Source organism: Protomyctophum parallelum, assembly GCF_964188405.1.
Source record: "Protomyctophum parallelum genome assembly, chromosome: 8".
Lineage (NCBI taxonomy): Eukaryota > Metazoa > Chordata > Actinopteri > Myctophiformes > Myctophidae > Protomyctophum > Protomyctophum parallelum.
In genome coordinates this window covers 1,246,038-1,261,232 of record NC_139703.1, presented here as the reverse complement: position 1 = coordinate 1,261,232, position 15,195 = coordinate 1,246,038, and the positions used below count along the sequence as shown (strand labels likewise).

The 15,195-nt window shown below is 42.8% G+C and overlaps 1 protein-coding gene across 1 annotated transcript in view; it reads left to right on the top strand.

The window, feature by feature from the left end:
- The window catches only part of adamts9 (ADAM metallopeptidase with thrombospondin type 1 motif, 9), a 64,177-nt gene extending 49,302 nt beyond the window's left edge, over positions 1 to 14,875 (top strand). Inside the window, exons 25-28 of the mRNA XM_083771927.1 lie at positions 74 to 241; positions 4,973 to 5,248; positions 6,775 to 6,936; positions 9,694 to 14,875. Of these exons, the coding sequence (XP_083628053.1) occupies positions 74 to 241; positions 4,973 to 5,248; positions 6,775 to 6,936; positions 9,694 to 9,885 (798 nt within the window). The 3' untranslated portion in view covers positions 9,886 to 14,875. The remainder of the gene's footprint in view (positions 1 to 73; positions 242 to 4,972; positions 5,249 to 6,774; positions 6,937 to 9,693) is intronic.
- Positions 14,876 to 15,195: the final 320 nt, after the last annotated feature.

Below are 15,195 nucleotides of genomic sequence, written 5' to 3'. Positions count from 1 at the left end.
CCCAGCCGACAGAGACTAGAGATTATGTTCCACTGCTCCTTCTCACCTGGTGTCTCATGTTTGCTCCCAACAGTGCAGTGCCAGCTGCGGTAAAGGGACCAGGATGCGCTATGTCAGCTGCCGTGACACCCAGGGCGGCGTGGCTGAAGAGTCGGCGTGTGCCCACCTCCAGAAGCCCCCCGCCAGGGAGGTGTGCTCCGTGGTGGCCTGTGGACAGTGGAAAGTTCTGGAATGGACCTCGGTAAGAATGTCTCATGGGCCAGCAGCAGCCCCTACTACCTACTTATTCACAGGGTCTTTTAGCGACATTTCTATGCATAATATATAAAGGATTTGCACACATTTTCAAGATTATTCAAAAAATTCAAAAAAGCTCATAGCACGCCACCCTGGAAATGTAAAAAGTTGTCATTTGTTACTCAGTTTTAAGGTCAACTCCTTGCAACTGCCATTGGAGATTTAATGGTGGTAAAGTACAGTAGTTGCATGTTGCAAGGAGTTGCATGCACGGCAAATCATTGGTGTGATTGACTAATACAACGATGAGGAACATGCTTGAAAGTGATAACAAAATCACCTGGGTTTAGGTTAAGGTCTAGGTTTAAGTTTAGGATTACTGTAGTAGGTTTGGGTTAGAGAATGAACATAATAGTCAATGGAAATCAGCTGAAAGTCTGCATGTGTCGCAACACAAATTGGTGTGTGCGTGCGTGTGTACATGTCTGCACGCATGTGTGTGTCTGTGTGCGCACATGCGTGAATGTGAGTCTGTGTCTGTATCTGTGTGTGCGACTGCACATGTACATGTATACGCGCATGTGTTTGAGAGCGAGAGAGAGGTCAGGGGCTGAGAGATGCTAGGGGAGGGGCTCCGGTGAGGGTCTGCAGTCTTGTTTACAGATGGTTCTCATCAAACATAGTGATGGTGATACTGCTCTGCCAGACTACAGCACTGGTCACTACACACACACTCATGCACTGACACGCAGACACACACACACACACACACGCACGTGCGTGCGCGCAGCCGCGCACACACCTCTTCATGCCAAAAACACTCATCGACCCCGAGCAGGAAATAAGAAGGAGTTCATCCCATGACCACATATGATCCAAAGAGACTTGCCGTAGCCTCTCGCGTGCACACGTGCACACGTGCACACACACATATACACATTTATTTCTGTGTAGACTGGTAGAGGCTAAACTAGCAAACACACACGCACACACGCACACGCAAACACCCACAACAAATCAAGTAGACACAGAGAACAGAGAACTTGCAGCAACAACAAAGTGTAGAAAGTTATCTCACTGGTGATTTATTGCACGTATTGAACGCACTCCAAAATATGACACGGTAATATATAGTATGACGAAAAAACCTTGTTATCGTTCTCATGGCCTGCGTGACCTGCGCAGTGCAACGTCAACAGCAGTGTGATAGAATATCACTGCGGCTCTGAAACCTTCTCCGTCTGAGCACAGTGTGTAAACACTGCCGGCGTCTGGACAGCATAGAGCCCCATGCTAGCCTCTCACTGGACGTCTAGACAGCATAGAGCCACCATGCTAGCCTCTCACTGGACGTCTAGACAGCATAGAGCCACCATGCTAGCCTCTCACTGGACGTCTAGACCAGCGGTTCCCAAAGTGGGGTCCGCGGACCCCTAGGGGTACGCGACGCATAGCCAGGGGGTACCCAAGCCCCCTCAAAAAAAGAAGAAAAAAAAAGAAAAACGTTTTTTTTTTTTTTTTTTTTTTTTTTTTTTGAGGGGGCTTGTGAATCATGGTGTGTGTGTGATATGAAATGTCCAGTACCTCCCCAGTGCCTCCCCAAGTGCCACCCCAGTGTCTTCCCTGCAGTGTCTGCCCAGTACCTCCCCAATGTCTCCCCAGTGGCTGCAGTTTCTCCCCAGTGCCTCCCCAGTGCCTTCCCAGTGCCTCCTGCAGTGTCCCCTCAGTGCTTCCCCAGTGCCTCCCCAGTGCCTCCCCAGTGTCCCCCTGAGTGCCTCCCCAGTGTCCCCCCAGTGCCTCCCCAGTGTCCCCCTGAGTGCCTCCCCAGTGTCTCCCCAGTGTCTCCCCAGTGCCTCCCCAGTGCCTCCCCAGTGTCTCCCCAGTGCCTCCCCAGTGTCTCCCCAGTGTCCCCTCAGTGCCTCCCCAGTGCCTCCCCAGTGTCCCCCTGAGTGCCTCCCCATGCTCCCCAGTGTCTCCCCAGTGTCCCCCTGAGTGCCTCCCCATGCTCCCCAGTGTCTCCCCAGTGTCTCCCCAGTGCCTCCCCAGTGTCTCCCCAGTGTCTCCCCAGTGCCTTCCCAGTGCCTCCCCAGTGTCCCCCTGAGTGCCTCCCCAGTGACCAGCCGAGTGCCTCCCCAGTGCCTACCCAGCGTCCCCCTGAGTGCCTCCCCATGCTCCCCAGTGTCTCCCCAGTGCCTCCCCAGTGCCTTCCCAGTGCCTCCCCAGTGTCCCCTCAGTGCCTTCCCAGTGCCTCCCCAGTGTCCACTCAGTGCCTCCCCAGTGTCCCCCGAGTGCCTCCCCAGTGCCTCCCTGAGTGCCTCCCGAGTGCCTCCCCAGTGTCTCCCCAGTGCCTCCCCAGTGCCTGCCCAGTGTCCCCCCAGTGTCTCCAATAGCAATACAAGAGCAATAATACAAATCAATCTTAATTTATTAATCTTATTCATTAATTATTGAATCAAATTAATTAATTAATCAAAATGTTCGACGCAAGAAGGCCCCAGTGCGGCCTGCGCCCAGCACCATGCCAAAGCTTTTTCCTGCAGGAAACACTGCTTGTGGTTGTAAATATATTGTTATCTGTGTTGCGAGGATGAGGGGGTACCTGGAAAAATAGCTACCCCAAAAGGGGTACCTGGTCCAAAAAAGTTTGGGAACCCCTGGTCTAGACAGCATAGAGCCACCATGCTAGCCTCTCACTGGACGTCTAGACAGCATAGAGCCACCATGCTAGCCTCTCACTGGACGTCTAGACAGCATAGAGCCCCATGCTAGCCTCTCACTGGACGTCTAGACAGCATAGAGCCACCATGCTAGCCTCTCACTGGACGTCTAGACAGCATAGAGCCACCATGCTAGCCTCTCACTGGACGTCTAGACAGCATAGAGCCCCATGCTAGCCTCTCACTGGACGTCTAGACAGCATAGAGCCCCATGCTAGCCTCCTACTGGACGTCTAGACAGCATAGAGCCCCATGCTAGCCTCCTACTGGACGTCTAGACAGCATAGAGCCCCATGCTAGCCTCCTACTGGACGTCTAGACAGCATAGAGCCCCATGCTAGCCTCCTACTGGACGTCTAGACAGCATAGAGCCCCATGCTAGCCTCCTACTGGACGTCTAGACAGCATAGAGCCCCATGCTAGCTTCTCACTGGACGTCTAGACTCTAGACAGCATAGAGCACCATGCTAGCTTCTAACTGGAGATGCACTAGTGTAGAAGCCCGACCCGCCTGTGCCTTGTCTCGCGTCTTAACGCCACACGTCTGTGTCGCAGTGTGATCTGAGAGAGAGAGACACACACACACACACACACACAAACGTACGTTTTGAACAGAGGCAGACAGCGATGTGTCTTTGGCCACTGATCGTTTTTTTCCGTGCTGGGCAGGTTGTGTTTTGACGTGAAGATCGTGTGTCCGCTGTTCATGTACAATGTACATGTGCTGTACTAACTTTGTAATGCTATACTGACGTCTGTGCTCAACAATCTTGAAAACTGGTTAACAGGCCATTTTTTATCAATCAATCAAGTCAATCAATCAAGTATAACACAGAATTTGTGGCTTGAGGCGCGTTGGTAGACTCCCTTTCTACAGAATTTGTGGTATTGGGATCCATAGGGACATCCCTAGTTTGAGGTTTGAGGTCAGAGTTGCTGGTCAATATTGATGACATCAGGGATCTCCATATGGGCTTAACTGCGACCTCGGTCGTGTTACTCTGACCGAGTAACGGGTCATGGGTATTTCATAACCGGGTGGGCACGCATTATTCCCAACTTGCAGTTGCATTGTCCCCGAGTATACCGATGCCCACAGTCTAGTTAGTAGTTAGTATATCGTTGCCGTCAGGCAGAAACCTCTTATCTCCATAATCAAACTTTTTTCTTTTGTAAAATTAACACCGTATTGATCATACTACGCAGCGTCACATAAAGGCATCAAAAGTAGCAGATCTACAAGCTCGAAACGCGTCACGTTTTGGCTCTTTTGAGCTTGTCGATCTTCTACTTTTGCTATTTTCTTTTTTTTTTAATCCTGAAAAGTAACCCGGCAGAGACGATCTCAATGTTGCAATACAGAGGGGGAGGATGGGGGTCATTGGGGGAGCAGATAATTGTTGCAGCAGGGAGTGCTTGGTGGCGGAATCTGTTTGGTTTCTGAAGAGAAATAGTTGTCTGTTGGGTCAAGTTTCTGTGCAGAGATACAGAACTGACTGTACTGTACTGTACTGTACTGTACTGTACTGTACTGTACTGTACTGTACTGTACTGTACTGTACTGTACTGTACTGTACTGTACTGTACTGTACTGTACTGTACTGTACTGTACTGTACTGTACTGTACTGTACTGTACTTTTCCACGTCAAAGACGTAGAGTCTGACTGTGGGAGTCTGGGAGAGCAGACGTGTAGGAGGCGAATTCTTATTTAAACTATGTGCAAGTGTGCCATTTTGTATGTGTATAATGTGCACCATTGCACATTTCTTTCTGTGTCTTTTCACTTTAATGCTTTTGCAGATAGCAGGCTTCATCCGTGGCCAAATACTATGCAGTATTCATTTGAGGGGTCTGTTTTCTGGCATGAAAACCTGTATCTCTGATCTGAAGCTCTGACCCCGAAACTCTAATGTATCTCTGATCATTTGGTCTGTGTGTGTGTGTGTGTGCGTGTGCGCGTGCGTGCGCGTGTGCGTGTGTGCGTGTGTGTGTGTGTGTGTATGTGTGCGTCATCAGTGCTCGGTGAGCTGCGGCCAGGGGAAGACCACCAGACAGGTGCAGTGCGTCAACTTCAGCGACCAGGAAGTGAGCGAGAGCGAGTGCGACATGGACGACCGCCCCGCCACCGAGCAGGACTGCGCCATGTCGCAGTGCCCGGCGGCGCGCTCCAGCGACCCGCGCTCCTACCCGCCCTCGCCAGGCGGAGGAGGAGGACACAGGAACAACCTGCCCGCGGCCACCGACGGGCACGGCGGAGGAGCCCACCAGTGGAGGAAAGGCCCCTGGGGAGCGGTAAGGGAAACCCCTGATGTCTTCTCCACTTGTTATCATCACAAAGATCAGCAGAGCTATAGTTGCAGTGCCAGTTTTATATGGCAGGCAAGTGTTTTAGTAAATAATATATCTGCTGTCGGGGCAGAAACCAACTATGTCCAAAATATTGCATTTTCAGGAAATGTTTTTTAAAACAACACATTGTTGCCTCAGTGGAGTTAGGAGATTGTTGTACCATTAATGTGGAGATGGTTGTTTTGTCCATCATTGATTGGAAGGATAAATAACCCTGAGTTGGAGTTAGGTGGTTAGATGGAGGTTTAGTCAGAAGTGCTTTTCATTGGGTCAATATTTGTAAGGGTGTTCAATAGCACAGATTTATATATAATATATTAAACCTGCAGACACACCTAATTCACTTTCACTTTCAGCACGTTTTAAATGCAGCAAAATCTCTCTCTCTCTCTCTCTCTCTCTCTCTCTCTCTCTCTCTCTCTCTCTCTCTCTCTCGCCCTCTCCCTCTCTGCATTGTTTTCAGCCACCTATTTGTAAAACTGGGTTAGCGATCAACTCCTACCATCCCCAAAAATAACCCTGGGCTTTCTTCTTTTTTTTTTAAAGAATTCTGGGAAATGATGAGATCTATTTCAGGGTGATTCTTCCTTCCTCTGTCCAGAGGATATTGTCTTTCTTAATGTCGCCATAAGACAACGCTTAGGAGTCGCTCTGCTTTACTGAGCTGTCTCGTCGTATTGTCAACTGTGAACTGGCGCCTTTCCACCGGAGCGGGGGCTCTGCTCGTGTCTTGGGTGTGTGACTGTGTGTGTGTGTGTGCACATAGTTGTCAGTCATCAATCTTTTTAATGTGTTTATATCCTAAAGCAGCAGTGTCGCCTATTCGTTATTGTCTGAAGTCTGCCTGGATGTAATTGACTGTATGCAAAGCAACGTGCTTGGCAGCTGCCATTTTCATATTTGTGTGTTTACATTGCACCTTGTCGTGAAGTAATTGTTCTGCGTTAAACGGTACTTCTACAAAGAAAATACTCTGAAATACCGTCTCTTCTATTTCATGCCATTGCAGGACACTCCACAGTCCTGAGTTTTAAATGCCTGAATTGTAAATTGTTCAAACCTTTTCGGGGTCAAACACCCCCAAATTGATATAACATTCGCCTGTGTACGTCGCGGACCCCCATCTGAATTTTTTTTGTGCCCGGGGTCCCCAGAAGAGAGCTTGCATTGCGCTGTGTTGGGGAGTGAGAGGTGTGACAGACTGTGTTCTGTAGAGGCAGCGGTGGCTGAACGGTTTGCCGAGCGGTCTTGATATAGGAAGGTCGCTAGTTCGTATCCCCGGACCGGCACGTTAAAATGACCACCGCTGAAGTGCCCTTGAGCAAGGCATTGAACCCCTACCATGAAATGTTCTATGAGCAGGGCCTGGCTGTAAACAAGTTCTTGAGCTTAGTCCAGTTACCCTGGGTAAACATGCTAACGTTGCTTTGCTTTGCTTACTTTCTGTGTGTGTTTCTGTGACGTTCCAGTGCTCCAGCACATGTGCAGGGGGCTTCCAGAGGCGCGTGGTGGTGTGCCAGGACGAGAATGGCTACTCGGCCAACAACTGTGAGGAGCGCACCAGGCCCATCGAACAGCAGAGCTGTGAGTCGGGACCCTGTCCGCAGTGGGTCTACGGCAACTGGGGAGAGGTGAGAGGCAATGCAATTCTTTTTTCTTTTTTTTTAATGGTTTAGCTGCTGTTTTTTTTATACAATGTTAAAGCAGCACTATGTAAAAAAAAAAAAACACATTTGTGTGAAGTGAGGTGCTTACTGTATTCCTATCGGCCAGTTGCCGTCTCACGTCGTCAATGTTTGTTTAACTGCTAACCCTAAACAACCATTAAAAGTCCATAGGCCTGGCTGCCATTTGATTTGTCCTAAGTGCTCTAAACAAACGTTGGTAGCACTTTACAATAATGACCCGTTATAAAGCATTTATAAACGTTTATAAACAGTTTGTAGACTATTAACAAATCATTAACAACCTGTTTGTTGACATTCGTAAATGATTACTAAAACCGTTATAACTATGGTTACAAATCATTTATAAGGTATTAGTAAGTAGTAAACTATTCATTAATAAGCCATTTATATACATCTGTAAATGATTATTAAATCATTTGTTATGACCCATTATAAAGCATTTATAAACATTTATAAGCAGTTTGTAGACTATTAACAAATCATTAACAACCTGTTTGTTTACATTTGTAAATGATTACTAAAACCTTTATAACAAATTTACAAATAATTTATAAGGTATTAGTAAGTAGTAAAACTATTCATGAATAAGCCATGTATAATACATCTGTAAATAATTATTAAATCATTTGTAACTGATGTTATATAATATATACAAGCTATTTGTATATTTGGGAAATGTGTTTTTTCATGTTTTTTCATGTTTACAATACTTTGTAAAACATTCCTAAAATATCTATAAATCCTTAGTACATGTAATTATGTGCCCTAAAGTAAAGTGACGACAGTTCATCATTTACAACTGTCTGTTAATGTGTTTGTTCACGTTTAACCCTACATTTTATGTTGAAGATGTTGTGTTGCATTGTGGGTAATCCTCAGTACAGAGGAACTCCATACTGAGGGTAAGATGGTATCCTGTTTGCTCAGGCACAAACAAATTAATTACAAACATCTAAGCTTCATATAAGTGGCCAGATATGCACTCATGTTTACATGAGAATTCACTGACATGGAGTATGTTGTGTCATAATCCATGTCAGTGAATTCTCAGGCTACACAGCACAGCTAACAGCTGTGCTAACAGCTAGCTAACATGCTAACCGTTTTTCAAACAATTAAATAAACAATGTCATATGATACCATGTCATACAAAAACAAATGTTACTGAATAACACTATGCAAACAGGAGACCATCTTACCGTCAGTATGGAGTTCCTCTGTACTGAGGATTACCCACAATGCAACACAACATCTTCAACATAAAATGTAGGGTTAAACGTGAACAAACACATTAACAGACAGTTGTAAATGATGAACTGTCGTCACTTTACTTTAGGGCACATAACATGTACTAAGGATTTATAGATATTTTAGGAATGTTTTACAAAGTATATGTTAAACATGAACAAACACATTTCCCAAATATACAAATAGCTTGTATATATTATATAACATCAGTTACAAATGATTTAACAATCATTTACAGATGTATTATACATGGCTTATTCATGAATAGTTTTACTACTTACTAATACCTTATAAATTATTTGTAAATTTGTTATAAAGGTTTTAGTAATCATTTACAAATGTAAACAAACAGGTTGTTAATGATTTGTTAATAGATTACAAACTGCTTATAAACGTTTATAAATGCTTTATAATGGGTCATTACAAATGATTTAATAATCATTTACAGATGTATATAAATGGCTTATTAATGAATAGTTTACTACTTACTAATACCTTATAAATGATTTGTAACCATAGTTATAACGGTTTTAGTAATTATTTACGAATGTCAACAAACAGGTTGTTAAAGGACAACTTTAGTTTTTTTCAACCAAGGTTCATGTTTTAGGTTGTTATTAGAGAAACTAAAAGGTGAGTGTTCATTTTCTTTCATTTGCTGCTTTCTTTCGTTTTAGGGATTTTAGCAGTTTTTGACAGGGGGGCGGGGGCATTCGAGCATGGGGCTAAATATGTATTTTTTTACAAAATATTATGGCGATTTATTTTTTAATTATTTACTATAGTCCTAATAAACCCCAAGAAATTACATCTGGCCACAAAAGATCACAGGATCTATTGAATGTGACAAACTGACATATTGAGCCTATACACACAGTATAAGCCTTCCCACAGTAGGCTACCTTCACATTCAGTAGATCTCGTGATCTTCTGTGGCCAGATGTAATTTCCTGGGGTTTATCAGGACTATAGTAAATAGTAAAAAAATAAATCGCCATAATATTTTGTAAAAAAATACGTATTTAGGCCCATGCTCGAATGCCCCCGCCCCCCTGTCAAAAACAGCTAAAATCCCTAAAACGAAAGAAAGCAGCAAATGAAAAAATATTAACACTTATCTTTTACTTTCTCTAATAACAACTTAAAACATGAGCCTTGGTTGAAAAAAACTAAAGTTGTCCTTTAATGATTTGTTAATAGTCTACAAACTGCTTATAAACATTTATAAATGCTTTATAACGGGTCGTTATTGTAAAGTGCTACCCAAACGTTAAAAGGTCTATAGACTTGGCTGCCATATGAATGCCACATAATTCTCAAAAAGGCCACGCATTGGACGTCAAAAAGGTGGTCGACGAACATTTTTCACCTTACTTTTAGTCGACGAAATGAACGCCGCTACACAACACACCCTCTTCATTCTATCTACACACTCCTCCTGTCGCCCTGCAGTGCACCAAGCCGTGCGGGGGAGGGATAAAGACGAGGCTGGTGGTGTGCCAGCGGCCCAACGGCGAGCGCTTCAACGACGTGAGCTGTGAGATCCTGGACAAGCCGCCGGATCGCGAGCAGTGCAATACTCAGTCATGCCCGTCTAGCCCCCACTGGAGCACAGACCCCTGGAGCTCGGTACGCTCATCATAACCATATTCTATAACCAGTGGTTCTCAAAAAAGTAGGGCTTCCCGCCCGGGGAGAAGTTGTGGTAAGAGATGCATATGGCTGCCCCGTGGGGAGACAGGGGTAGTTCCAAAAATAAAGATGTCTGACTGATAAACTTACATACCGGTCTCTCTGAATATATCTTAATAGTACATGGTGTCAGAAGTGGGATGTATGTTTATACAGTCAGCCATCTTTATTTTAGAACTACCTCCGTCCCCCCCAGGGGACAGCCTTATCTCTTATCACAACAGGTCCCCCTGGGTTCCTTGGGGTTTCCAATTGACCCTTAAACAGGCATTTAACTCTGAGAGCATTTTCAAATGGAACCAAATGGACCCTAATAAAGGTAAATAAATGCTCCTTCCCCGATGTCGGGAAAAAAAACTATTGTTTTTCGGACTGAGCTTTTTCAGAACTAGTTGAAAGAGTCAGTAACAGTTTTGGACATGAGGTTTCCACCCGACAGAGACGATTATATTTCGCTTTACAGCTCAGAGAGTTATGAAGGTCCTTGGAAAAACAATGTTTGAGAACCACTGTTCTAATACCCTTTTATTTTTTAATCTCATCCTTTCACCTCACAATGGAGTTTGACTGCTAAACTGCTAAAGCATGAACAACAAGTCCTTAACAGGGCGGGATGACAGTTTAGTTATTTCATGTTGGACCAATCCCACTCCTCTTTCTGCTCCCTCACATCTAACCAAAACCCCCACCCCTCCCCTTCCCCAATATTCCACCCAACCCCTCCCATATCTTTCTTCTGGGACCAGTGATTGGTCGCCAACAGTTTAGTGGTAATTGGAATATGTGTATTTCTGTTGCACTTAACAAGCAAAGATAATGACAAAGATACAATCTCTGCCAAACTGTACAAAGTAAAAAAAAACACTTCCAAAATGCTACATTGACAGCTGTGACTACAAGGATTTTTGTTTTATTTTGGTCTTGTTCTAGTTGCCACAAAGCCGCTGTTGGTCCTTGTCAAACATCACAGTTAGCTTGTAAGATATTGTTTTTAAAAGATAATTTATTACTTAAGAGATTTTTTTTGTTTATCTTTTGTAAATAGCATTAACCTTTAAAAAGTGAGTGTGTCTTAGCTCTTTGTATTTGCCCCTCCCCTAGCCAATTGTTCATAGCAAATCCGAATGATGATGAATGCTTTTGTATATCAGGAATATGCAATGCATTGTTTTTGTAATCCAAAGACTGACCCATTATTACCACAATTCTTTTTGGTGCTACACATGACGTTTAGGCATTCCACGGTGAACGCTGATTGAAAGCACCGGCCTACATGCTATATACTATATTTGTGCGGAATACTTTTAAGTATTGTATATACAGTATTCCATTGTGTCGTGGCAGAAACCACTTCTCCGTATTCTAACCTTTTTTTTTTTGTAAATGAATGCCCTACTTGATCATACTACAGCGGCACACAAAAGCATCCAAAGTAGCAGATCTCTCGAAACGCGTCTTTTCGCGCCACATTTCTGCTACTTTTGCGGTTTTTGAATTAGAATCCTGAAAAGTAACAGTTTTGGGCACATGAGGTTAACACCCAACAAAGACAATATAGTATCTATGCAGTATATATATGTACTGTATACACACGCTCAACTGGCTATTGTATCAATAATTCAATTTGTCTCAAGGCACATGTGGTTTGTTTAGAGAGAAGTTACTAATCTCAATGTAACACTTTATTTTGCAGTTACTTTACATAGCTTGTAATAGGCGAAAAATAATGGCCCCAAGATCATTTATTTACTACAGAGACAAAACGACAACATTCAGAGTATACGTACTGTAGTAGGACTTTAAAATAGGACCGTAAAATAAAGTGTTTCACGGAAATGTTTTATTGCTAATTAGACACAATAGCCAAATTTCATTAGCGTGGACTTAAAAGATATTTGCTGTAAGGTCTTTGCTCCAAAGGTGCTTGATGTGAGTATATACATATATATATATAATTATATTTATATATTGTGTTAGATAATGTTTGCTTTGTAAATACTGTTGCTAATTATGCTATGCTCAACAATACCTCACTTGGAACTCAGCTCAACTAGCCATTAACCACAACAACCTGTACAACCATGGTGCTTTTAGGCAAAACAAGGGAGACACGAGATATAGTATATATAAATATCAAACACTTCCAAATCAAAATATAAGGTCGGGTGTTTGGTTGCACCTTGCATTTTGATACTCAATTTGTTTGTATATTCTGCTTTATTGTTTTCTCTATGAGCAGTTTTTGATTGATTTTAACTTACAAAGATATCTATGTCCTAGATTTGATTAAACAATATTTTAAGTGTGTTCATATATCCATCATCATCAACATGCTTCACTTTAAGAGAATGTCCCCTGCTGTAATTTTCTTTATTTGTATTTTTTTGTAACACCTGATACCTGTAACCACAGGGGAAGTTCATACAGTAGTATCTTTTGTATATGGAGCTCCTTCGCTGAGCCAACCTAAAAGCCTGATTCATCTTTGTTGCATGACAGTGTCGCACGGCAAGAATGGCCGAAGCTATCTCACCAGAGTCACTGACTAACACTAGCTAACGTTGTTAGCTTGTAGTTTGGCTATTCTCGGTCGTTCTCGGCGCACAACACCATTGCACGATGGAGCATGAATTAGGCTTAATGTGTCTACCTCAATCTTTGTTACGATTGCCCCCCCCTTATCGCATCTCTCTCTCTCTCTCTCTCTCTCTCTCTCTCTCTCTCTCGCTCTCTCCCCTTCACTGGATGTTGTTTTTTCTTTTTCTTTTTTCAAGATTAACCAAACCACCTTGTCAACTAGTATATCCAATGCAGTCAATAATAGCCCTGCACTGTAAAATCCTGAGTGTTAATTTAAAAGTGCACTACGACGGATAACATTCAGCCATCACTAGATGGCACACTCCACTCTACATCGCAACACTTCTGTTGCATAAGGGTCCTTATTAATATTTCCCTGAATCAGGCCTACAGTATAAGGCTGCATTTATAAAGGGATTGGTCACTTTCCCATCTCTGAAGAAATACAAAACAAAAAGGATAATGTTTAACTGCTGTAAAAAAAAAAACATTAAAAGTCCATAGACTTGGCTGCCACGTGACATCATATTTAGTGACCTAAACAAACATTAGTTTGTTAAAAGTGACACACATTAAAAGTCCATAGACTTGGCTGCCATACGACGTGATTTCAAAAGATGTTGGCGGGGCTAGCTCCCCTCAAACAAACAAAAAACACGTTTAACTCAGAGAAAAATGGAACCAAATGGACCCTCACGAGTGTACCGTTAAAAAGAACACTGAGGATTTTGGAGCGTAGGTACAGATCCAGGGTATATGTCATCTTCTACCTCGTAATGCTTAGCATGTTTATCAGTGGGGGTAGTGAAAACCCATCCAGAATCTGTTTTATCAGAACATGTTTATCAGTGGGGATAGTGAAAACCCATCCAGAATCTGTGGGTATAGGGTTATTTTCACTTAATCACACTTCTGGGCTCATCTAACCTCTTTCGTGAGGATAACTCCACACCCCAGAGTTTTTTTAAGTTGCTTCATTCAGTATTTGGGTTTTGATATCCATATCAGAACCCCCCCGACCCCCAGAACCAAACAACGTTTAAAACAGTCTGGGTTGCACCCAAAAAGCCTGATTAGACATAGGAATGAACCCCAGAAGTGCTCTCAATGTGAAATATCCCTGTGTATCATGCCTGTGTTAGCCCACCCAGTTGACTGCCTCTTCATGGTCATAAATATTTCCTCCTGACATTACACCTTGTTTTAAGGGCCTGTTAACCCAGCAGCAAGCACATTTATTCCCCAACACCATCGCTCACTAAAACAAAAAAAACCTTAATGACTCCCACATGTCTCTTAACGTATATAAAAAAAACCTAAATCATACTTGGCTACTTTCGATTCAGCGAAAGTACGACATTGTGTTTACACCAGTGGTTCTCAATGTGGGCTCCAGGGATCCCCACCAGTGGTCCTTGAGTTGGTTGCATGTGTTCCCCAAGCGAGGTTTGTTAATATAGCATAAAAATAAAAATATGTTTAACTCTTAACTCCGTCACCTATACAACCCCTAATTATCAGATCTCAAGCTCACAATGCAGTGCGACGCAGTGCGTAGTTTTTGATTGATTGAATACTTTATTAAGTTTGTTAACAGTGCAGGTTAACAGTCAAAGGTTATGCTAATTATTATAACACAAAAAGTCCCTGGGGGGTTGCTTTCAGTCTGGTCCATTGTTCTCGATCAGTAAAACAATCAATACAATACATATTGGGATAAAACTATGTAGCATCTTAAATGTAGGTAGGCTATATTTTCAGAGTAAGGAAGGGTGGGGGTGCAGAAAAGTCTTGTATGGTAGGCACAAAATCTTGCACCTACCATGCATATTAATTATAAAATAGTTTGAGAACCACTGGTTTTACACAACACAGTGGCGTACGTTACAATTCCACCAAAATGTTGGTTCTTGCGATGTAGAATATTTATCATTTCATTCCCGACTCTTTTTTTCCTCGCTGTACTGTGCCAGTGGCCAGTAAGGTGGTGGAGTATAGTCACACACACACACACACACACACACACACACACACACACACACACACACACACACACACACACGCACACACACACACTGAAATCCAGAGTGTTAAATTGGACCCACTTAAGAGTAAAACATGTTTTTAATACTTAACACTCAGGATTTGGCTGTGTACCAAATTAAGTTGACCAACAGGCTCTTGAAATAAAGTCAATTCCATGCCTCTCACTTCCAATGGCAGTATTAGTCTGTCTCATTGTGTATATTTGTGTAATTATTACTTGTATTTATTTGCTACTTCATTATCATGTCAATGTCAATATTTAATTTTCTTTATGGATTTATTTTGAATTCATCTCCAAGGTTACAATTAAAGTGAAGTAGAGGTACTATTAAAGGTTTCTATCATTCTTATCATTTGAACGAAGTCTCACCGATCATTTCTCATCATGATGCTCTTTGATTTATTGCATCAACACTTAATGCATGAACGCCCTATTCTATTTGTTGTATGACAGGGTTACTGTACTTCACACCACATGGCGACAATAGCCAATCTACAAGCCCTCAAAACACTGCATTGCAGCGCTTTGTAGAGCTTGTACATTATGCCATTTTATTTTTTTATTTTTTTCAAAAATCTTGCTATTTTTATTTTATTTATTTGTAATCCTAAAAAGTAACCGTTTTGGGCATGTGA